Raw genomic sequence first — 24188 nt, forward strand, 5'->3', positions numbered from 1 at the left:
TCTATTCAACATTCAACAAAATTAATCTCTGGTGTAACTTCAGTGACTTAACTGGAATTCTAGCAGGAATTAATTTGGCCTCCTATGAACAGCTCAGTGTGCGTACTTGTGTATCTGTATGTGTTTCTGTGTGTTTACTTATGTGTTGCACTGGCCCCACAGCTGGAAGAAGGATGGATTCACATAGGGTACCCAAGACTTAACAATCAGAAGAAGCAGGTAAAACAACTGTTAGAATACTGTAACAGATACTGTCTTTTCAGGCTGCATAATTCATACACAGTAATATTAGCTGCAACAGTTCAGCTCGATAGCAACACCTCATTATTTTATCCCTCAGTATTTATTCCTATGGTTGACGCTTCATGAAATTACTGCTAATGTGTTTATACAAGGGCAGATCTGACACAAGTGGGAAGAATTTAATTTCCCACTCATTCTTTCCTGCTGATGTGTCCTCTTCCCCCGGTAGAAGTGGCAAGTGTAAATAGTTAATTTGCTTCAATTATGAGCCTGTCCTGCTAAATTAGAAGCAGCAGGAATATGAAGAGCCAGAATTATACATATGAGGCAGCTGACAAATCCTTGGAGCTCACAAAATCAAATCATTTACTCCTCATTGGTGCTCAAAGACCCACTAGATAAAAGCTGCCGTTTATTCTTTAACATCTGATGGAACTTGGATTGCATGTTACCAACACTTACGTAAAAGGAAGTCCCTGTACATTCGTGTCAATCTTTGTGATGCTGTTCTCTTTTTCACTATGACCCACAAGCTTTCAGGGGTTTCTATTTTGATCACTGAAAATAACCCAAACTGATTTGGGCACGAAAAATAACACAGCATGTTTTACAAGTTTCTCTTTTGACCACAGGGACATAGCAGTCCATTATCTACTTCTGGGATGAATCAAGTAGATCAGGAGGGGTTTTCGAAGTAATGCTGGCCAACATTTCACATCTCCAGAGCTTCTCTCATGATGTGAGACACCACAAGTCAGATCAAAGTGGATACAAGATCAGTGTTTCAACAGGTCTTGGCACCACCTGGCTTCTGGTGACACCTACCCTAGCTCCTCCTCCTTCCCAGGGTGTGATGCCATTCTCCAAGGAATAACTAACACACTTGTAAGACTATGATAATACCTTCAGTTTAGTAGATAAACGATCACACAGGGTTTAGCTTTGGTTTATTTTTTAAAAGAGAATAGGAAGAGAAGGCACATCTATGTGTGCACACTGCCAAAGTGAATTACAAGCAAAATGGATTCAGAAATAGGCACAACAGACAGCAACCTTGCATCTCCCCTCCCAGCTACCTGAACCAGCAAAGTTGCTTTTACCAGTGCTGCATTTTAGGTGTGTTTGAGAGATACACTGTTTTTCCTCACAAATTTCTGTATTGAAACTGCACCTCTACCCTTTGAAGCTCTAGACGAGAGTGTCAGGAGTTTAAAACAACTGATCCTTGTCCTGGTGTGTTCTCCTTCTCCCTTTCTCTGAAAGCATCTGGGCTTAATGAGCTGAAACACAAATGGACCAAGAACAGGCATACATTCAGTGTTAATACAACTCATGTCTATATTCACATATGTAAATTTATATCTTCAGATTATTCTATTGCCCTGGCTTCTACAGGACCCACCCCTTCAAGTCCTTAATTTCTACTGGCTCCAGAGGAGAGCAGTGGCAGGCTCCCTGCTTGCAATGCAGTTTTGCTACAGGACCTCTGTCACCTGACAACTCCCACTGCTACCCAGAGCTGAGCTGAGCTGAGCAGGACTGTGCTGGGCACTTGAGATGGGAGACTTCCCCTCTGTCACAGAAAAATATAGAATTAGTGTTACCATAGGAGTCACCTAGGTCAGCATAGGAGCTGCCACATCTTACTCTGTGTAGGCTAATACAGACTATCCTCTGCTGGCCTCCTGCCCAGCCTCTTGCCCAGCAGCTTGGTCTTCCTCCAGCCTCCTGGGAGCACTTAAGTCACAGGGAACATCAGACACTCCATGTCCTGGGTGGATTTCTAATATCCACTTGCAGCATACAACAGACACAGCTCCTACAGAAATATTGCAGAAGGACACCGAGTTAAGAAATATTGACTTTAACTCCACCTTCTTGTTGTACTTGCAAGCAACTGGGCAAAAAGGACCCTGGATTCCAAATATTACCGTAACAGTGTGCATAAATAATAGCCTTAATTTTCTACTTATTCTTCTTCCACACCTTTTGTCCATACATTTGAGCTTGATAGGAACATGACTTTAAGTCATTTGCATACAAAACTGGATTTAGGCCCAATTATTATGCCTCCATTCAGGCTCACATCCTTGTTTTTTGAAAAAACGATACCAGCAAGTGGAAATAATCACCACATAAATCATATGTCTAATGTCACTTCTTTTGTACCCAAATTTCATTCAACATGCTTCTGATAAAGTGTACAGTCCTACTGCTGTAAGATGCAAACATCAAGACTATAAGGTCAGAGGTAGGCCTGGCACAAATGGCTGCAATTTTCAGTGATCTCCATTGAGTCTCACTGTTTGTACTAGACCTGAATTTGGCCTGTGATCTTTCCTTTACATGCCAGAAAGACTGAATTCTTTACCCTAAAGTTCTAATATGTCATCAGTATCTTTTTCATGCTCTACAGTCAAAGAGACTGCTGAGCCGTATAGCTAGCCCTGGGCCTCTTTCTGTTACTGTATGTACCTAGATTAAGAATCAAATGGTAACATATTTCAGTATCCATTAAGCAATTCTGAGAATTTTTTTCCTGACTGCTGTGGGAATATCTTTCTCCATATTTTAGATGTGTGTGTGCAGCTCTAGGTGCCTTTGCTGCAAAATCAGAAGATTAAAACTAGAGATATGTCTCCCACTTGGAAAAAACCCAAGTTTTCTCTATGAGCCTAGGTATTTAGGGCCAGGAACGACAGTCTGACTGTGGAATTTAATTCTGGATTGCAGCCTACTGTATTTTATCAGATGACATTCCTGTAACTGTAGCCCGTGAAAGTGACACTCCCATGGGTTATAACTCTGCAGAGACCAAGAAGACAAAATCGGTCAAGCTGCATTTTAATTTACTACTTTTGCATATACTGTTTTGGGGGGTTCTGGAACACTTCCACCAAAACAAATGCAGGCACTTTTACATCATTTTAAAGAGACAAATATAACTTGCTTGCAAGTGTCAGCTCTAAGGACATATTCACAAGATAAACGGAAAACTTCCCCTTCTTTGTCATCCTCCTACCATCTATTTAGGCACAGCCAGGGAAGTAGCATGGTTCTTTGTAATGTGCTTTGTCAGCTAGGAGACACACAGCTTTTGCAGACTTCCATGAGACACAAATTCTGAAAGTCTCTTTTTCTCCTAAAACCATCATTCAGTTTAGTCCACAGTCTCCAAGTCTCTAGTATCATCTCTGCTATCAAAGGGGACTGTAGTCACAAGCAATGATCTTCCATTAGCAGCTGATACTCAAAACCGAGGACATGGTTGCAGGTGTTTGAGTGCCTGTTTGGTTCTTGTGATGACTGGAGGAAGGGAGATCTGTTCTCCTGAGGAACTAAGGGTGCAAGCCACGTGGGACAGGGTAGTAATCCTGCTGCCTAGTGTGTTGTGATGTATTGACAATCTTCCACAAGCAAGTTGAGAGGAAGTTCATTGGGAAAAAATGACTAACCAGAACAAAATCTTAAGACATTACAGGTATATTTCAGCTATATATATCAGTGATGAGGTTCATATTATAGAACACATAGAAGAGCACCAGAGACACAAAGCCTGCCTCAAGGAATTTATGATCCAAAAAGACAAGAACTAAACAGCAGTTAAAATACATAAAGCAAAACATGAACAGAAGTTGGCATCATAATACAGAAGTGCTGATGTTCTACTGTGGTTTTAATTTCGTAAATACAGTATTTGTGAGTGGTTGTCGTATAGCTCACCACCCCTGTATCTCCATGTGAAACTTTGGTACCAGGCTGTGAGAGCCCAGGACATTTGTTTTCCCTGGTGGCCTATTTCGAAATCTGTTTTATATATTTATATGCACAAAGTAGAGTTCTGTACTTGCTCGTTTTGGGAAGTATCTTCTTCTGTATTTCTGCATGTTTTGCTAAACAGTGTAAGGGAACTTGAAGTTATCTTGGAAGTTCAATTAAATAAAAACTTGTGTATTCTGCTGTCTACATTCGCATTTGTGAAGCACAGTAAGAAAATAATGCCAGCAAGTTCCATTTATAGACTAATAATGTAGCCTTGGTGTTTTGGAGTTTATATAATATGCTGTAGAGAATAAAAATAAATTAAACTGACCCACCCTGCATATACAGAAATTATTATTTTTTTCTGCCAACATTCAATTTCCACAACTGGGACAATATAAAAAATAAAATATCGTGTAAGGAAACAAATCTGAGTGGGCCTTTACTGCCTGAGTGACAATCAATTGACATTCAATTATCATGTTAATTGAATTAAAGCAAGATAGAAATTACTTAATTCTATAACTATATGCTCCTATCAAGTTACTTATTTCATAATTGTTGCTTGCTTGATGGAGGACAGGAAAATGACCTTATAAGAGATTTCTGAGATGGTAAAAATAAAATTAAATATTCCCACTATACACTATAGATAAGAACAGAACCCTACTTCTTGATACAGGAAAAATGTTAAATGTATTATTGGATATTATATGTTTCATAATTTGGCACTGTTTTAAGCATGAAACTCAAAAGAGCTTCTACTGTTTTCTAGAACACACTTGAATGATGATACAAGCCTTTTTCATCCCCAAAAGTGCTGCAAGCATGCAACTCTGTTACACTTACTACAACACAAAACTATTTAAGCCTGAGGGCTAAAAATTCTCACAGCTGCATTAAAAAAGGAGGTTAGGAGGAGCAGCTGACTCACTCGTACCTCTTTGAGGTGCTGCGAGAAATGTTGAAGACACTTCCCACTTGTCCTGCCTTCATAAGCCCCAGTACAAGTCCAGTCTAGAACAAAGTCAGGGAACTGGTACCCACTGCCAGGGCCAAATTCATTTGCCTTCAGAGAAAAGTATTGACAGCCAGACCTTGTTGCTACTCATATTACCAGTTGTTACTCCCAGACAAGCAGAACTTAGCCTAATGTTTAGTCTAAGCCAGGACCAATCAGAAGTTCCAAACCCAGCATGAGGATGATTAGCCTACTTGTATGCTGACCCAAAGAGTGGGCACCTTCAAAAGGACAATAGCATATAGACAGTGAAAGCTCAAGCTGTTGTCCTCAGAGGACATGCCAATGCCCGCAACAGGGGCAGAGTGGTGTGAGCTGATCACCCTCCAGACAAGGCATCCTGCAGGGACCATTCTTGCCAGTGCAAAACATCAGAGTGGGCTGGGGTCATCTAAAACTTTTCACCCCTCAGTAAGGACGTTTTCACTATAATGACCTTCTGTTACATCATTAAAATTTGTATTACCAGACATGGTGTTCATGTGACTGTTATTCAATCACCAAAAGAGTAAAGAAAAGAGGCCAAGTCAGTGTGTACACTGAACATGGTAGATGCATTGGTAGGAAATAATTAAATAACAACTGTGCAGTGATGTTCCTGTGAAGTAGTGATGTTTTAAATGGAGATTTACAGAATCGTTGTTAGCTTCATATTATTGAGTTAACCTTGTGCAATATGACTATTTGCGGGAAAAGTCAGGTCCCAGAGGAGTCTTTCAATTATGCTGTGACTGTAAGAGCACAGCAGGAGTGTCTGTTTTTTGTATTTGTGTAATGCAAAATAAAACCCAGTGTGGAAGCAGTAGATACATGATCTTTTGAAGAACATTATTCTGTGTAAAATTCTTTGTTCAGCTGTTTTTAAGTTGGCTGTCAGAATGATAGAGACATTGCAATATACAAAGCAGTATAACTTAGTCTTTGTTCTGTAGGTCAAGCTGAATTCATTTCAGCAGCTAGGAACAGACTGTTGACTAATTTTTTATTCATTTTAAAAACAAATAGTAATTCCCCTAATAATCACAAGCAATTACAACTTAAAAAGCAAATCGCTACTTTTTCATTTTTTTTTCAGAACAATAGGAGATCAGCAAACACTATATATTTATCTTAATCTGGAGAAATTACAAGGGTGCAAAGATGCATTTGCACAGCTAAAACGAATTTTTTTCCCTCTCTGACTTTATATGTACAATTTGAGAAACCTAAGACTTCTCTGTTTCCATTATGATCTTTTGCTTCCTGGGGAAGCAGCCTCTGAGTTTTGCCAGCCCATATCTGAGTTTTATTCTGTGTCTGAAAGCAAAGCCTCAGTGAAACAAAAAATTGTTTCATGAACACATTCTTTATAAAAATGGTGTTGTACTGGATTGTTCCAGCTGACACTAACACTCTCACTTTGTAGTCTGCAGCTGTATTGTCCTCTGTGTGTACACTCTGTGCTGTCAGGTCCTCTCCATTACTGCTAGTTTTACTGGAGCATTGGAAGATCAAAAGAGAACACTTTAAAGTCTCATAAAATTTATCTTTCTGGGAAGAAGATGTCCATGTGTGGTTTTAGCTGTGGAATTCAGCTCCAAAATTGTCCACCAAAATAGCTTTGCCTATCTTTTAGTTTTGAATCAATAGCCCAGTAAACTAAGTAGTATGGAATGGGAGGGGGAAGATGGATAGTCTTTACTCTCTTATGGAGGCTTTCTGCAGGTGGCCAGGTTGTGCATTTGGCTAGAGAACTGGACAGCAGAAACATTACAGAAATATTATACAAAATATTGTATAATATTATGAATCCTAAATGCCCATCCACACACGAATAAAACACAGGAATATGACTTCAAAATTGTGAAATATAACAGCAATTAAAAAGTACATTTTCTTTCCCTTTATTTGTCTCACGCACTTTTAAACCCTTAGATGTTTTTTAAGCTTTTCCTTTCAACAAAGGAGTCAGTCCTACTTAGTCACATGAAGCCAAGATGCATGCATGTCCCCTAAATCTACCCTTTTAGGAAGAAAAAACCAAAACATGAAGTAGTGAGAAACTCATGACAATATTTGCAAAGAGAATTGCTGACTTGCTGCTGAATCTGTCATCGACGTGGCTAACAGCAAGTTAGCTACATTCCATGGCTCAAAAGCTGGTTCTTCTGAGAACTTTCAAACTTAAATATCTACATATGCTTTTCTAACATCATGTTACTGTAGTGCCACGAGGTCTTGTCTAACCCTGCAGATAATCTTTGATCTTGAAATCTGGGCAAAATTGAAGCGATTCTCCAAGGTCTTTAATCTATTATGAGATTGTGCACATGCCACATTTAAAATAATTTGGTGAGTTGAGAGAAATGTACAGAAATAGATACATGCTCCTGAGAAGTTAATTAGACCGATATGAGATGAAGACTGGGATAATGACTAACATTTATTATCCTCAGCAGCTCCATGAAGCTTCTTTGACTGCCCCCAACAGTTTACCCAGGGAAGAGAAAAAGTGTCTTGGCTGATCTGTGTGGTGTTGTCATCTTCTCCTTCATTTAGGTCAAATGTCTTTCTTCACATTCTCATCTTCCCCAGAGGGTTTTAACTGATCTCACAAGTGGGAGCCAGTGAAGACGCCCACACTTACCGTCCCCCATCCCTAAAGGTCCCATTTGAAAGTATGCCCCACACTTTACTTGGAACAATTAAACCTGAGATACTATGAGGAATATTGTTTTTTCAGTACTGCTGGGTAGTTAAAGGGTGTTTCAGAATTGGAACAATATTTTCTTTGAAATATTTGATGTTTATTATTTCACTCTTTAAACAATATGAGAAGGAAAGCCTGTTTACTTAGAAAGACATTATGAAGATGCATGAGACACACCGATGATATATAAAAACAAAACCAGATTAATTTACCAATGTGACACTCTTTGTTTTTAGGTATACAAAAAGAAAACTGAAGCTGCCAAGAAGGAATATCTGAAGCAGTTAGCTGCCTACAGAGCAAGCCTTGTATCCAAGGTAACACAAAATGTATATACGTACACTCATATATATAGTGACATATTGCAAACTATTTTCAGCATTTATCTGGTGCTGAGCACCATAGTATTTAGTGCAAATAGCCTTGTTTGTTATCAACTTAACCTTAGATTTAAGTTGCAAATGCTAAATAAACACAGTCATCTCTCCATGGAAAGATATCCTTTCCCTTCTGGTCATTAAGACAGCACTTCTTTAGTTTGGGACTAACATCCCAGTTCAAAAGAAGAAGGAGATAGTGGTAAAAAGACCTCAATATAACAAACATGCCATGCCAGGCAGTCGCCATGCTACCTATAAGGGAAAAAAATATATCTTACACAACATGCCTGGGTTTGGTTTTGTGGAGGGTTTTAAGTACTGATTTTTACCTTGCAATCACAATACAGAAAAATTCAAGCTCAGCTGACATTGCAAATTTTCGTAAGAAAATGTGAATTTACATTTTACATCCAGCAAGCCATTTGTGTGAGCACAGCATAGGTCACCCTTAGGACAATGATGGAATGTCCTTTACTGGAACACACCAGTGTATCCCAGATAAACAGCTAGTAGCAGTTTTCTAAATTGATTTATTCACTCGTTCTTAATACCCATAATTTTTCAGTAGACTCTTTAAGATTTGTAAAATGCTTTTAAATATGCAGAAGAATGTGAAATTACTGCACTGTGTCAATGAGAAAAACCAGTTAAGCAACTATTGAATCATATCAGTTAGAATCACTTGGTTTGGGTCCATCAAAACAAATATTTTGTTCTTAAGAAAACCAGTAAAGAAAACCAATTTTAGAGGCAAAGATCACAGTAAGAAGGACTGTCATATAGGACATGAGTAGAACTTTTTTGTTAGTTTCAAATTTTTGGGGGGTCGTACACAATACTTCTCTGTATATTATATTAATTTGTACGGGGAATCGCTATATGATTAGCCATACAAACACCTTTCATGCATCTTTCTACATTACCTTAGTATTTGCTCAGTGTTTGTTCTGAATTTAAAAGTATGAAATACAGGTGTCACTTTACCAATTTTGGGGGGTTGTGTCTTATGCATTTTAATTTTTTACCTACCATCATAACTACCGTGCATTTAGTTAAAGTGATTTACGGGGTACCTTTAATTTCTGTATTAAGATTGTTTGGTTCCAGAAATACTCATTGCCTTCAGAAAGAATACCATGTACACTAGCAAACCTTTTTGAAATAGCTTGATTATTGGCAAAATATAGGTTTAAAAAGCTCAAAACATTCCAATAGTTTTCTAAGAAATGCATGAAGCCAACTTTTCACTTGAGAAAATGATTTAGATGTCATTATTCAGCACATCATGGACTGTTTAAGTTACACTCTGAGTAGCTTAATTTTGAAATGTCACATATACAGAACGAGATTTTTTTGGTTTGGTTTGGTTTGGTTTGGTTTGGTTTTTTTAAGAGAAAAAAGTATATTATGGCGTTTTCTGAGATTTGTTTTTAGAAAAAAAATTGGAAGATTGTTAATTAGTTCAGTGCATGAATCGATTTGTGCAAATATTTAAATTTGTTGTTAGTCAGAAAAGCACTGAAGCATTTTCTTAACTTTTCAGCAGTTATTTAAATTCTGCCCATAATTTAATGTTTTCCTCTAGTGTGGAAAGTATAAAAATATAAACTTAATGAAGCTGAGTACTGATTGCTTACTCTCATGAACACACTCAGTGAATCTAACAGAGCTGGCATGTAACTAAAGCAAGTCCATTTTGAAATAAGGATGCAAAATACCCAGTTGTAATATAATATCAGTATATTCTACATTATCATTATTAATTATTTATGTGGCACCAGAAGAGTTGTAGTTCTTTAAACAAGCCTGTAAGCATGAGAAAGTATATATAATACATTATTAAGATTGTTTGGAGTCCACATGGTCTTTTATGCCCATATGTTATATTATTATCCATAAAAGCTACTTTTAGACAATATTATTAAGATTCCAAGACCTCAATCTCAAAAGCTTAGACATTCCAAAAGTAACATACCTTTACCAAAAATGCTTTAATAGAGTATTAATGATTTGCTCACATTGTATGTTTTATACTTTATACCTCACCCTATGTGAATCTCATTTCATACACTTATAATCTGGTGTTCACTCTGGGTCCTCCTGAGTTGTATTTACTGCATGTTATTTAACCTTGCTTCTTTATAGGATTTTCTATGCTGCTCATCCCAGCAATGTTTTAGTGCAAATCCTCAATAATATTTGAGAGCGCGAAGTTTATATTGTCCATATTTTCAAACTCAACTAAATCATTGTGAAATCAGGTGTTCAGTAATTTTAGGTGTTGTCCTTGAGATGTTCAGTTGTGCTTCGCATTAGGACATCCTCTTGCTATCCAGATGATAGGAGTTCCCCAATTATCAAGCTTTCTTCCTTATCCCCTCCCAGAGGTTAGTAGGAAGAGGTGGGCACAAGCAGGCAAGGCTGCTCCTCAGGCCCCCTCTGTCCAGTTCAGCAGCCGCTCTACTTCCCAAAACATCTGCTTCCCAAAACAGCTGCTCTACCCATTTCCTAACTTTTCAACACTGATTCTACCACTTTTTTCATGAAGTATTGCTGGTTTTTAAACAACTAGTGAGTGTGTATGAGTGTTTGTGTATGTTTTTCTGCATTTATTTGCAAATCTTCTCTTTTCTAAAAGCGAGGAATGGACTTATGCCATGTTTTGTCTCAGTGCTCCAGATTTGGAGTTGAATTCACTGCACCCATCTTGGCCATTTGAGATTCCACAATAGTCCAAACAGAAGATTGCAGGGAAATGGGGTAAATCTCATTTTACCATGAGATTTCTTTGCCTCTGCCTGACAGTGAAATAAGGACATTCAGATATATTGTTTTTCATTCCAAGCTGTGAGATTGAATGGAATATGAGGTGGGAATTGGCCTTCATGATACTTGGCCATTTGCCCCCTCCTCTCCCCTCCCCTCCTCTTCCCTCCCCTTTTCTCCTCCACTTTTCTCCTCCCCTCTCCTCCTCTCCCCTCTGTCAACAGCAACTTCAGTAACAGGATTGCCAGCCCACCTCTGCTAGACTTTTAAATGCTTTTGTGATGTCTTTATAAGGTATGGCTACCTCACAGTAAATCAGATAAACGTATGATTGTATAAATATGTCAGTATGGATTAATGCCCATTCAATTTATCAGTATATTTGCTGTGTTTTCTCCTTTTTTATGATGGTTGAAATTAATGGGTCCGTTGTTGAGTTTGTTCATGTGTGTAGGAATTGATATGTAAACTAAAAACACATAACAAAGCATTATATCTTCTGCTATACAGATTGCCATATTGCTTATAGTACTGACTAAGCCTTTGCATTGTAAACAAGTGTCTTTATATTTGCCCTTAGTTGCAACTTTTAGTACTATTCAGGTCCAGAAATGCAGTCTCCGGTATCTGGTAATTTGTATAGCATTACATAAAATGCTGTGAATTGCAATTTTACTTTTTCATAAAACAAGCACTTTTTCCAGCTTAACCAGCCTTTTTTCTGGCTGACATTAGAGTTTTTGCTGCATATTTCAAATATATATATATTTAATACAGATATATATGGGTAAATTTTAAATACTATATTATATATGTTCATCTATGTATATTTATATAACAATATATGCATATTATGTATTAAACATGCCTAATATATTTATGTGCATATAAGTGATACATATATATATATGTTAAATATAGCAGTACAAATGCAACCTTCAATAGTACAAAAAAGTTTCTCTTCCTTGTTTTATTCTTTTTTTACTAAATGAATCTTTAGTTCTCTCTGTGTACTGACAACTTCAAGTTTCATGCAGACGTATTTTAGTGACTATGGCTGAAGCTAAAACCTCTCAACAAGGAGAATATTATTCAAATTCATAATGCTCAAGCATATTTCAAAACTGATGTTGTATCTAAGTCAAAGTGATGTCCTCACTTGACTTCGTAGTGAATGCACTGGACATTTTTCAGTTTTGTGGACAGTGTAGATTCTTTGGACATGTAAAATTGCTTTTGAATTATATGGCAGACTTAGCTTTTCTAGTCCATCATCTTGCAATTGTGGTTCATAAGAAAACTAAAGGTCATATCTAGTAAGACTGGCATTGGCTTAATGCCATTAGCACAGCAATTTGTAACCAGAGAGTCCTGGGCACCCAAAATATCTGGTAGAGTGCCTATGTTGTAATACAGATGATCAGCCTAAGAAATTCAAGTCTCTTAGGACTGCAGTGAATGTACATGGAAAAGTATACCTACTTGTAAAAAGCAATTGACCTACTTGTAAAAAGCAATATGGACACCATGATAAAAACCAAACAAACAAAGAAACCAAACACCAAAAGCAAAAAGCAAAAACTACAAACCCAAAACCGAAACAGTAAAATTGGTAATAGTTTCCCATTTTGTGTGTGTATGTATGTGGTGAGAGCACCTGCCTAACATATAAAAAGGCAAAAAGATATATCAGCTCTCCTAGATCAAGCATTTCCCCACTCCTAAGTAATTGTGGATGTGCAGGTGTGCTCTCTCCACAATTTGTTTTCTGTAGCTCAGTGAATCCCAAATTCTTTTCTGCACAAACAGCCAAGCTTCAGATGTAAGGGAGCACTGTATCCTGGCTCACTCCTTCCTGAAATAAGCAGCTGGTGGGGTCTAGGACATTGCTTTGGGGAATAAAATTCCTAATATCTCTTGACAAGAGTCAATGGCTGAACTGTCTTGTCTCCTGGTCAGTGCTTTAACAAGTTGGCTGCTGCATACAAGGAAAGCAGCGTCCCTTCTGCTGTTGGCAGAAAGGCACCTGGTTCTGAGAACAGCTTTTCCTATGTTATATCTAGCCCCAGTCCATGCAGATGTTTTTGAAATTTCATAAACCGGTTTAGGCTATTCTCAGTGAAAGCATAAGAGAAAGAATAAGTAAAAATAGGGTTATGTTTGATGCATGTTTGGGGGGATTTTTGGAGCTAGAAGCTGCTACAAGGCGAATGGAAATATTTCCCTTAAAATAATAACAAAAAAATCCCAGAATTATTTACTTTTTCCATTAAACATTAGAATCCCTAGCTGGGAGAACTATAATGTAAGGCTTTTAAAGCAGGTAATTCATGCTTCTGTGATACCTCATTCTTTCATTATTTCTGGAGTTGATATGATGTAGTCAGAAATTTTCAAAGAATCATAAATAAAATTATGCATGTGCAAATACACGATATATCAGAGTATCTGGTAAGTGAACATGTATATTTATAAAACAACTGTCTAATCTCATAATAACACAAGTCCAACCATTTTTTGTCTAGCAAGGAAACCGACTATCTACTGCGGCTGAAAATATAGAGCAAACTATATTTAAGTTAGTGCCATGAATTTGATTTGAGGCTAAATCATGGGATGCTTTACATTCAGCAGTGCAGAAACTGAGAGATGCTCTCACATAATTTCTGCCAAAAATGGCAGAAATGTCTTGAGCTTGATAGAAGCCAGATTTTGATTTGGAGAGCAACTGTGTTTGGTTTCGAAGTGAGTTAATAAAACTAGGTTTCACTATTAGCCTAGTGCTTCCATTTGGGGAATTAAAACACTTGTACCAAATTAAAGTTGCATATCCTTTATCACATGTACCCAGGTTACATTCATAAAACATCCATTTTTACTCACATACCCTAAATGAATCCTTGCCAATCCTCTGTAGATGATGACAAAATGTATATTTAGATTTGAAGATGTTCTTCTGAGCCACCTCGACTAATTAGAGATGACAACCCATGGCTTACTCCTTTGTTCTGAGATATCAAGAATGTGTCAAAAAGCTTTCTGAACTCTCTGGAGTCCCAGATGTTGTTATTGCAATAGGTGACTGGAATTAACAAAATATGAAACGTCATTTGCTAAGAGCCTCTTGTGACTTAGGTAGGAAGGCAGCTGTACTTCAAATATGCATATGAAGTTATCTACCATAGCGTGTAGAGTTAAGTCAAAGGAATCTCTAAAGGAGTTAAAGAGCTAAGCCGGAAAGAGAAAACAGTACCAGCAAGGAGCCTTTCTCTCATAAACAGCTTCACAGGGGTATTAATGGAATGGCTGAGCCCATGCAGGCTAGAAGAAGGGATTCTTCTCAAGGACAGGCTTGGGGTTGGAAGTGACCTAAAATGTCAGAAACGTTAAAAATGGACAGGATTATGAGAACACAGAAAAGCTGAGAGAAGGAATAAACAATTCAAGATGTTCCTTCCACCAAAGAGACAGCAAAGACAGCAGATGCAAACTTAAGCTTAGGTAAGCTTTGTAGGAGCTGCATAAATTATGCAACCAATTGCCTTCTCTCTACCTCTTTAATGTCACAGTACTGAAGATAACTCATTTTAAGCTGAGTCAGGCCTGCTAAAGTTTGTTTACAGTCTGCACAACCTGGACCATCCTGGTACTAGCTGACATAATCACTGCTGTTAGCTGAATGTAACCGTCATTCTGGTCACCAAAAAATTGGTGAATTCCTCAGCATGCTTCAAGTGATACCAGTCACTACATGTGGGAATGGCACCATCATGAAAAGGGACAATGTGGCAACTATGTAGGTTTATGACACATATTCATGTGAAACCTGAATTAAGTTAAACTCTTTTTTTGGCCTTGAAATACTCACATAGTACATGTTCCAGTCTATAGAGAGAGGATGCCAGACGTCCGTTTCTCATTTAAAGAGAAGCACCTGTTTCTCATTTGAAATAAAACTGTGTTGCACCATTTTGGCTGTGTAAAAAAAAATTTCTGATTTTGGAATATGTTATGTTTACCCACAAGTAAAGCTGTTTGGTGTTTTTGGTGTTTGCATATTGGCCGTAAGGCTCACTCTTTTGCCCTTCAAGAGGTCTCTCAGCATGTATTTAAAGGACACATGGGCTTGGAATAGTACAAGAACATTTACTGAATGTTCTGAATGTACTGAATGTATTTACTGAATATTTTACTACAAAGGAGAGCTTAATTGGTGTTGTTAATAAAGAAGCATTTAAATGATATCTGATCTGTAAACAACTGAAATTATATTGTTCCAACTGAACGGCTTTGATCATTAACTAATTTTGTGAAATCAATAGAACAAGAAAAAGAACTCTTTTTTCTCTGTAAATAGAACATCTCTGGTTTCTTTGAAAGAACACTACCTTTTTGATTTTACATTGCAAGGAACAATATTAGTTGAGTACTGCTTTCTAGAGTGACATTATTACAAAAGTCTATTTAGTTCCCACACATTATGGCTGTATATTGTATGTTATAGCAGATAATATATATGTAGTATCCTACAGTAGATAAGGATGCTGAAGATAAAGCATTTATGCATCATGTAAATTGAAGATATTCATAGGCATTATGTGTGTGTATATCTATATAGTCCTACTTACTGGCAGCATTTCTAATAACAACTGCATTAACGTGTTAACAAATGAAATAAGTATAGGCACTTGTAGTTTCTAGGTATGCTTCTGAAGAAACACAGGTCAAAAGTACAGGTCCTCAACTGGGAATGATTCTCTGCCTCTGTTAGGCAGATCCTACTTGGTTTTCATAAAAAATGAAATGGACCTGCAGATATTAATACTGAAGTAACAGTAACAGCGTTGGGCTGTGATCCAAATTCTGTTGGAGTTAGTAATAGATTTTCTTTTAAATTCAGTATTCCAAGGATCAGGCCCTTAGAGTGCTGCCTTGTTAAAACATGTCCTTGCTTTACTTTCAACATGGATGTTGTTTATGTTCCAGGTGAAACAGGGTTAGAAGTACCAACAGTAGCCAGAAGGCAGCCACAGGTTAGAAAGAGAATCAATACCCATGTAGGTTTCAAGTGCTGTTTGGTTACCCAGATACAGAGGTGAGCATTTAAAGTGTGACTTTTCAAAGTGGAAGTAAAATTATATCCCAAAGGAAGCGGTGGAGATGCCAGAATGGCATCGCCTAGGCTGCTGCTTTTTTCTCTGACACAAGTAAATTGAGCAGGATGACTGCACCAAAAATTATTTCTCGACCATAAGAGTGAGTTGTATGTTATAGGATGAGGGAAATCCCAATGTCACTTTCCTCTAAGGAACAGACATACTCCTTGTGCCTGAATTCAGTCTGTGATAAGGAGGACCATTAGTCCCAGGGTAGTTTTCAGTAGAAAAGAATAGCACAACTATTAAGCTTAACCCCTTAACCTAATATAATTCTTTAATTTGATAATTAAGCATAAGGAGTTTTGGCACACATTAGGGGAGTAGAAGTAGATGAGAAAGTTCTCTTTGCTCTAGAATTGGAAGGAAAGGCACAAGCTTAGTGAAAACCATGGGTAAGAACTTGATTCAGCACTTTCCAAACTGTGCAAAATTATCAACTCTGAACACTTTCTCTGAAGACCATCACTCATTAGTATCATCACACATTTCCTTGAAAATACAATACAAGTAAAATAATTCTGTGGACCAAGGGTCATGAGCCACCAGTACTTTTAGTTAATATAATTATATTTGTTATCATCAGAGTTACAGTAGTACTTATTTTGTTTCCTTCCTTTCCCTACTTTTTTTCTACTTTCATTATCTTTCTGTTCAGATATCAAAATGTTCTTCCCTCTTTTTCTTTGTGTTTTGGTAAAACTAGATTCTTGGTCGGGGGTGGGGAGGAAAATGGCTTTGCACTGTGACAAAGGTGCAGTCATACTTTCTCTGTAGCATTCCATTGCTTTGGCCTACCTATGTTGTCTTCACCTTCTGATTTTTTATTTTTTTAAATTTAGGCAATAGTATTAGGTGATGATGTTAGTTGGAGAGACAGGTCCATAGAAAATCCTTCCCCTAGCCTATCCTAGAACTTGAAGATCTATAGTAATGCTTTGACCTGATCTCTAGTACAAGTATAAGCAATGCAAAGAGCATAAATGACTGTCAAGAAAAACTAATTTTTGGTCCTAGTGTATATTCGCTAATCTATGTATGAAATACTGCCACCCACCGTATACTAAATATAATATTCTGTCACCCTCTAGTGGTGAGTCTACACCACCATTCTGATAATAGTGATCAAAGATGTTCTCACTGGAGATCTAGTAGAAGACCTTGCTACCTGTAGGAGATCTAAGCCCCCGTGTTTGGTGGCCTGGGTGTACAGATTTGTAATTTTGGTCTCCACTGCATGTGTCTGCAAATGAATTGTATTCTAGAACTTAATCCCAAAAATCAGAGATGTAAATTGTGTTGGTTTGGGGCAGATTAATTAGAGGGTTTTGGGGGCTTTTTAAATTATTTCTGTGCTCTTCTCCTTCGATAAGGCAAGAGAAAATTTACTGAATTCCAACCTGCAAAGTTGGGGAACATGACTGTGCATTTGAAGCCCATATTTGCTAATGAAATCCCTTTGTTCTTAACTCCTAGTTTCACCCATGATAAAAGTCCTTATCTAAGACTGTCTGATGCTTTACTCGATAGGTGCAATGCCCTTTCAAGTCTGTGAATGAAGTAATTGTGTCTGAAAGGGTAGCATGACTTATACATCATATATGCCTCTTGGTATATTTCACAACAACGTAACGTAACTAAGCCAAAGTATTTGAATCACCTATTCTATTAGCTTCAGCAATACTTACAAAATCTGCATTTCTGACCTATCTGCAGAAAAAACTGAAGGTGCAGTATGCTGGAGAAGAGCATTTAATGGGTTCATGTATCAAGATTCCCAGTAACTGGTAGTATTGATGTGATTAACACGATATTGGACAATTTGGTTTCACATCACATATGATTCAAAGTATCCTAAGTTACAGTAAAATACTTGGTCTTAAACTGAAGTGTTGTGCTTTTCAGTGGATCAAGAGGTGGTGAAACATATACAAAGCTGATTCATAGCTTTAGACAAATGAAACAGTCCATTTTGATCAATTTGCAAAGCTCTTCTCAGAGGTATAATGAGTGTTATTCATCTCTGACCAGAGACTGTACAATTCCTCTTAACATAATATGATATTTAAAGTATCAAATAATACTGTCTATATGCCTGTAATTTTGTCAGTATGGGCCACGCATTGACCTCTTATGTGTGAACTCAGAATTGCCCAATAATTAGATTGGTTCAATGTATCTTTGTTACAGAGGTGTATGGCAGCATTTTTGTAGTTACAAATGAAGTGTAAGTATGTATCAGTATGTCACAAATAGTGCTGCAAAGGTTTTTTGATACCTCCTCACCAGGAGGAATTGTTTAAGTGATCTACCCTTAGACACTTTGGGAGCAATTATCCCTGCTTGGACTACACAGAACTTGCCTGCTACATCATGGAAAGACAAACTGTTTTCATGAAGGGACTATGCTTTAAATAAAACTTCCAGGTTTCTCAAGAAAGAAACAGCATACACCTCCTGTAATGTGTAAGAAGCGTGGGACACTCAAGAGGAGGCTCCTGACCATGCTGCTAATTAGCAAACACTCTGAATCGTTGAAATTTCAGTAAATTTCAGTTTTTGCCAGTTTTTGCTCCTACAGTCATGAGAGTGTTCTAAATATACAACTGAGAAGAGAGGGGGAAGATATTTCCCATGTTGTCATGAACATTCATTCAATGTTTTAAAAATAATATCCAAATAACAGAAGATTTTTGAAGCTACTTTCCGTCTTTTATGTCTGGATCTGAATCCTGCAAATATGCACATAATACATATTGCACACATGTACACTCACATGTGAGCAGAGCCAGGCAGATCCACAGAGAGAGATTTGCACTCATTTTATCATATTCATATGATTTTTCTTCATTTACTGGAGAAAATAAGGGGTTTTTGGCTAAGGGAACTGCAGTTATACTTAGGGAAAATTAAGTTATCATTTGCGTCTTTATCATCACATATAATGAAGCGATTTCAGTAACGTACATGTCAAAGGATTGTTGGTGACGGTGCATCCTTCAGAAAGAATACAAATAGACTTCACTGAGCCTGGAGTGCTAAGAGTAACACGAAACGTACTTTGACTTGTAAACTGAGCAAACATGACATGGAGATCACAGAATAAGGGCGTATATGTGTCTTTCAGCCTTGTTTTGACAAAGTGACTTCTTTCTCCAGGGGGACATTTCTGCCATTTTTTTCCAGCATGTTTCACCTTTCACTGACTATTAATCCCAGTATGACTTAACTTCAAATTATGGTTCCCACTTATAAGCATATGGGAGTTAATTCTTAAATTTTTTTCATCATTTTTTTAAGCACACAGTTTGCACTCAGGATATCCAAGAAAATAAAGGTGATATGAAAAACAACTGAGCAAACTGAGTTTAAGCAAATGTAGCAAGTTATAAATATTAGAACAAAAAATATTAAAATTCACATTCATTAAAGGACAGTTTTTATTATTAGCAACTTTAAGAAATTGGGGCAGTCTATAACATTTCTGAAAATCTGTACAGTTTCTGTGCGGTATTCTTCCAGCTTTAGTAAGATAACTTCCTCATGTTTGATGCAGTCTAACATTTATATAGACATCAGTTTTAAAAAGAATTTTCAGAACCTTATGAATTGGATCAACAAAGGAAGTTTTGTTAAAAGTGAAATTATTCAGAATATTTTTATTTCTCCTAATGCATGGTGCATGTAGCAATGTTTGGTGGCATGGATAGCATTCCAGGACAGAATACTTCAAAATAAAGGCATTAGCACAGCAACTAGTGTATTTGTTCCATGCATTAGAACAGCTGATGGGGTTTAGCCTCTTCATCATGTTAGCTAACTGATAAAGCACTATTAGCATTATCAATGTGTATGATAAAGGACGCTGAAATTCTTATCCGGTTTGCAAATGAGAAAATGAGACATGTCAAAGATCACTGCAGACTTTTAGTGGAACCCACCCTACTGAATTTCTTTTCAACTAGGCTGTCAAGTCTGAGGTCAATAGTTGTGGCTGCTTATGTAAATAAATGTGTGAGGCTTGGTTGTCTTTGTTATGTAAGTTATTAGGTCACTGATACCAGTTCCAAGTTTGGAAAAAGGAAAATACCAGGCTAGACCAGTAAACAGAGGACCTAAATTACTTTTTTTTTTTTACAGTGTTGAAGAAAAAAGTGTAAGATAAAAGGGATTCATTATTTTTCTAGTGTAGTGACCAAACTTCATTTCATGGACAATTTGATGGTCCAGATATACATTTTCCTATGGTGTGACTCTTAAACAGACTTCGGGGGTAGGACAGCCACATTTGGTAGCTTCTAAGTATTGTCTGATTTTTTGTTTTTCTCAACAGAGCTACAGTGAACCTGTTGATGTTAAAGCTTCCCCACAACCTCAGATGATGAATTCAAAGCAGTCAGTGTTTCATGGGCCTGCCCAGGCTCACTCTGCACTGTACCTCAGTTCCCACTACCACCAACAACCAGGAATGAATCCTCACATCACTGCCATGCATGCCAATATCCCCAGGAACATAGCACCCAAACCCAACAACCAAATGCCAGTGACTGTTTCCATAGCAAACATGGCTGTGTCCCCGCCGCCACCTCTTCAGATCAGCCCCCCTCTGCATCAGCATCTCAACATCCAGCAACACCAGCCGATTTCAATGCAGCAGTCTGTTGGAAACCAGCTACCAATGCAGGTCCAGTCTGCTTTACATTCACCTACAATGCAACAAGTAAGTTTGAGCTTTTCAGCTGTCTGGGGAATTACTTCATTTTTTCGGGATGAGTGTGGGGAGGGGAATCATCCAGAAGTTGAAACAGTGAGGGAGATTTAAAGCTGTGGATTAGCTTTAGTGTTGCAGGTTCCAAAACTATGATAGTGTAGGGTAAATCTTTCAAGCGGAAGAACAAATGATGAGTTTACCCAGATGATGGAAAATTTCAGTAGAACCGTTTGTGCTAGCGATGATGCCCATCACTGTCTGTAGACCCATATGCAAATCTGGGAGTACCCTGAGGTATAAGTGAAATGTTACGTCTTCGGGAGAAACACATTTTACCAACAAAAGGCAGGCATGTGTATAAAAAGATATAGTTGTAGCTTGTGCTGTTATCCTTGTGCTGACTGTGACATAGAACAGTCAGAGGGAATATGAAGCAACACAGGTTGTGTTGAACATGTTAGATTAAGTGAACACAAGTTTATGCTGCATTCATAACTTCATTTTGCTAGATAGATATACCCTCTTTTTACTGGAAATAAGTGGGCTGTGCCCACAATCCCAATATGGCGGCTTTTTTGCTTGGTTTTTTGTTGGGTTTTTTTTCACTCCCAGTGTTTTAGATAGTTGATTCTCAATACATTTCATAGGAGTTCTGAATGAATGCAGACCAACCATGGTAATTTGACTTTCAGGCTCAGGCTTATGGAGGGCTAGAGCAGATAAACTATTTAATGAGAGAAAATTTTCTTTTGTATTGGATGAGATCTGATTATCAATAATAGGATCTTGCTTTGCAAAGTGCCGTTAGAATGAAAATTTTTTGAATGGAGTTGCAAGAATCTGAAAGATTTGTATACACAAAACTTGTCAGTTCTGGCTGATAATGCATAGTCATAAACTTGCTGCATGTTTTAAATTTCTCTATAAACTCACCTTTGCTAACAAGGCATTTCCATTTGCTTTCCAAGCCAGAAACCTTTTTTCTTAAGACTGGTCTTTAGAGATGAGAGTATTTGCACACAAATCATAGCTTCTAGCTGGGAGAACAGTTTAACAGGAAAAAAATTGTCCAATGCAGAAAAAAGCCAACCAACCAAACAAAAGAGTTGAAAGCAATCTGGACTGATAAACTTAGTTGTGCTCAGGATGATTTGGACTTTTTCAGAGGCTTTGATCTTAGTTCAAAGAGTGATTTGGAGTAATCAGGAAGGAAAGTTTGTGAAGTGTTTACAACTTTTTCCTGGTCCAGTTTATTTTTTGCAATCACAGACTTATGACCACACATATGTAGAGTCGTGTGTTTTTGAAGGTTTTCCTATTAGTTAGTGTTAGTGTCCTGGGAGAGCCCATGCTCAAGTCTCAGAGAAACTCAGGAGCTGACCCCAAGCCTGGGCAGCTGTAAATAGCTACAGGAAGTCCTAGACAGGGGAGCCAGGGAGGCCTGTCTGGAGATCCTAAGCCTGATGGAATACTGGTTGAACATAAAGACTCAGAGTAATTAGACAGAAGCAATACTCTTCTTGTTCATTTACCAAACATGAAAAATTACATCTGTGACTGCAACCTGTTGAGATCCTATAGCTATATTTCAGCAAGTTTAGGTTGCAAAGTAATTCAGCCTTCTAAGTTCAGATTGTTTGGCAAGTTCGGTGTCACTTGTACATTACTTGTCCAGTGCAGAACTAAAGAAGGTCAAACCCCTTATGTCTTTTCCAGAATCATTGCCAAACATTATTTACTGAATAGATTTGAAAATCTATTGAATTTATAGTCCAGTAGGGGCTAGGAAAAGATGTAATGCAGATGTTAGATACTTACATATTTATACAAAGAACATCACTATTGTATGAACCCAAACACTTAGGCATTACTCTAAACCATTGCATACTACAAAAAAAGAAAGGTAATATAATATGAATCTTCTAATGTTTTATTTTACTGAGTTGCATGCTTGTAGCATATGGTGTGTGCATCAATGGCTTGAGAGTACTTTCAGCCATCTGTGAAATGCATGGAGTGCAGTTGACTTGCTTCTAGCTTAAGAGAAAATATCCACTAGGTTGTAGAAGACAGGTCTCTGCAAGTCAGTATGTAGACCTGTGTCATGATGAGTCTTTTGTTTTACTAGGGACAATTACAGTTAAGTAAAAAGTGCTATACCTCTGTGTTCCTGTTCTCCTTTGTTAAACTCACAAAATTTTGGGTTAAGTACTTTTTGCCAACTCATATTCCTTAGTCAGAAAGGCTGGTGCTTATAATGATGATACCATGGTGAGATATTTCTAAGTTTCACTCAAGGTGACAGGTGCTTGTTACTTGTTGAAATGGTACACTGCCAATCCACATCTCTTTCAGCACTGTGGAATACTTACAAGACAATTTATTTTTCTTTCACTCCTGCTTTTGTATCAAAGTAATGCAACTTTTGAGCTCTGGAAAATCTGTCATTTCACTTTGAAATATTCATAATTTTCTTTTTCTTTTTTTTTTTTTGTAGCATACAACAGTTTATAGAGCTTATGAATTATTTTTAAATACAGAATTCATTTCCTTTAATGTTGGCAAAGACAAAGCAAAATATATATTATATTTTAGGGTAATGGGTGTACTAACACCACCATATTTGCCATGACAGAACAGAACAGTGGTATCCTCTTCAGTTTCTTAGGCATGACGTTTTCTAGTCTACTCAAAAAATGATAGAAAACACTATCGCCAGGATTTCATACTGCATTAGAATACAAAAGGCAGGTTGGCCATCAGGAGGCATATAGCAGAAAGTCAAGAGACTATAACCCAAAAGTAAAGGCTCTTTCTGACTCAGTTGTCAAAGGACTCTGCTCTCCCCTCTGCTTGAAACTGAGCAAACACTCTGCTGATGACAGAGCATGTTAAAGAGGAAAAGACGTAGTGGGGAAAGAAGCAAGCTCTCCCAACAATGGCAGCAGTACAGAGTCGGCAGCAATGAGGAGAAAGAAGAGGCACCACCCTGTATGTCTGGCCCATGGTGAGGAGGGAAGGGGAGCTCTGGGTGTGAGGTTCAGTCCCAAACTGCACTGTGTAGACCACTCTTCTACATAAAAAGACAACCAAGAGGAATGGAAGAATATGTATTCTGATAAAGGAGAAGCAATAGGTGCCTTTAATTCGACTTCTTTTCACTTCTTCTTCCCTCACCTGGCTGGACACCATCATTGCAGACTGTGCTGTAGGCATGTTAGAAGCAGCAATCGCTGCTTCTACCAGTGGTGGGTTCTCTTTTTTCCCTGTTTTTTTCCCCTAACATTCAGCTTTCAGATAGTGCACAGCTTACTAGTGTGACACTCTGTGGTAGCAGACTCTGTGAATCTCTGCTCTCTACAGATGCCCTGCTTTATCTGTGGCTCTGCAACATTTGGTCACTCATTTTCTCCAGAAAAAGGAGGATAGTTTCATATCAAAGATCATCTTGTAGTTAGTC

General features: G+C 37.7%; 1 protein-coding gene across 1 annotated transcript in view; it reads left to right on the top strand.

The window, feature by feature from the left end:
* Positions 1-24188, top strand: part of TOX (thymocyte selection associated high mobility group box) — a 222672-nt gene that overhangs the window by 188636 nt on the left and 9848 nt on the right. Inside the window, 2 exon segments of the mRNA XM_032704147.1 lie at positions 7952-8032; positions 20351-20737. Coding sequence (XP_032560038.1) covers positions 7952-8032; positions 20351-20737 — 468 coding nt within the window.

The sequence above is a fragment of the Chiroxiphia lanceolata genome, chromosome 1 (genome assembly GCF_009829145.1).
Source record: "Chiroxiphia lanceolata isolate bChiLan1 chromosome 1, bChiLan1.pri, whole genome shotgun sequence".
Taxonomy (NCBI): Eukaryota; Metazoa; Chordata; class Aves; order Passeriformes; family Pipridae; genus Chiroxiphia; species Chiroxiphia lanceolata.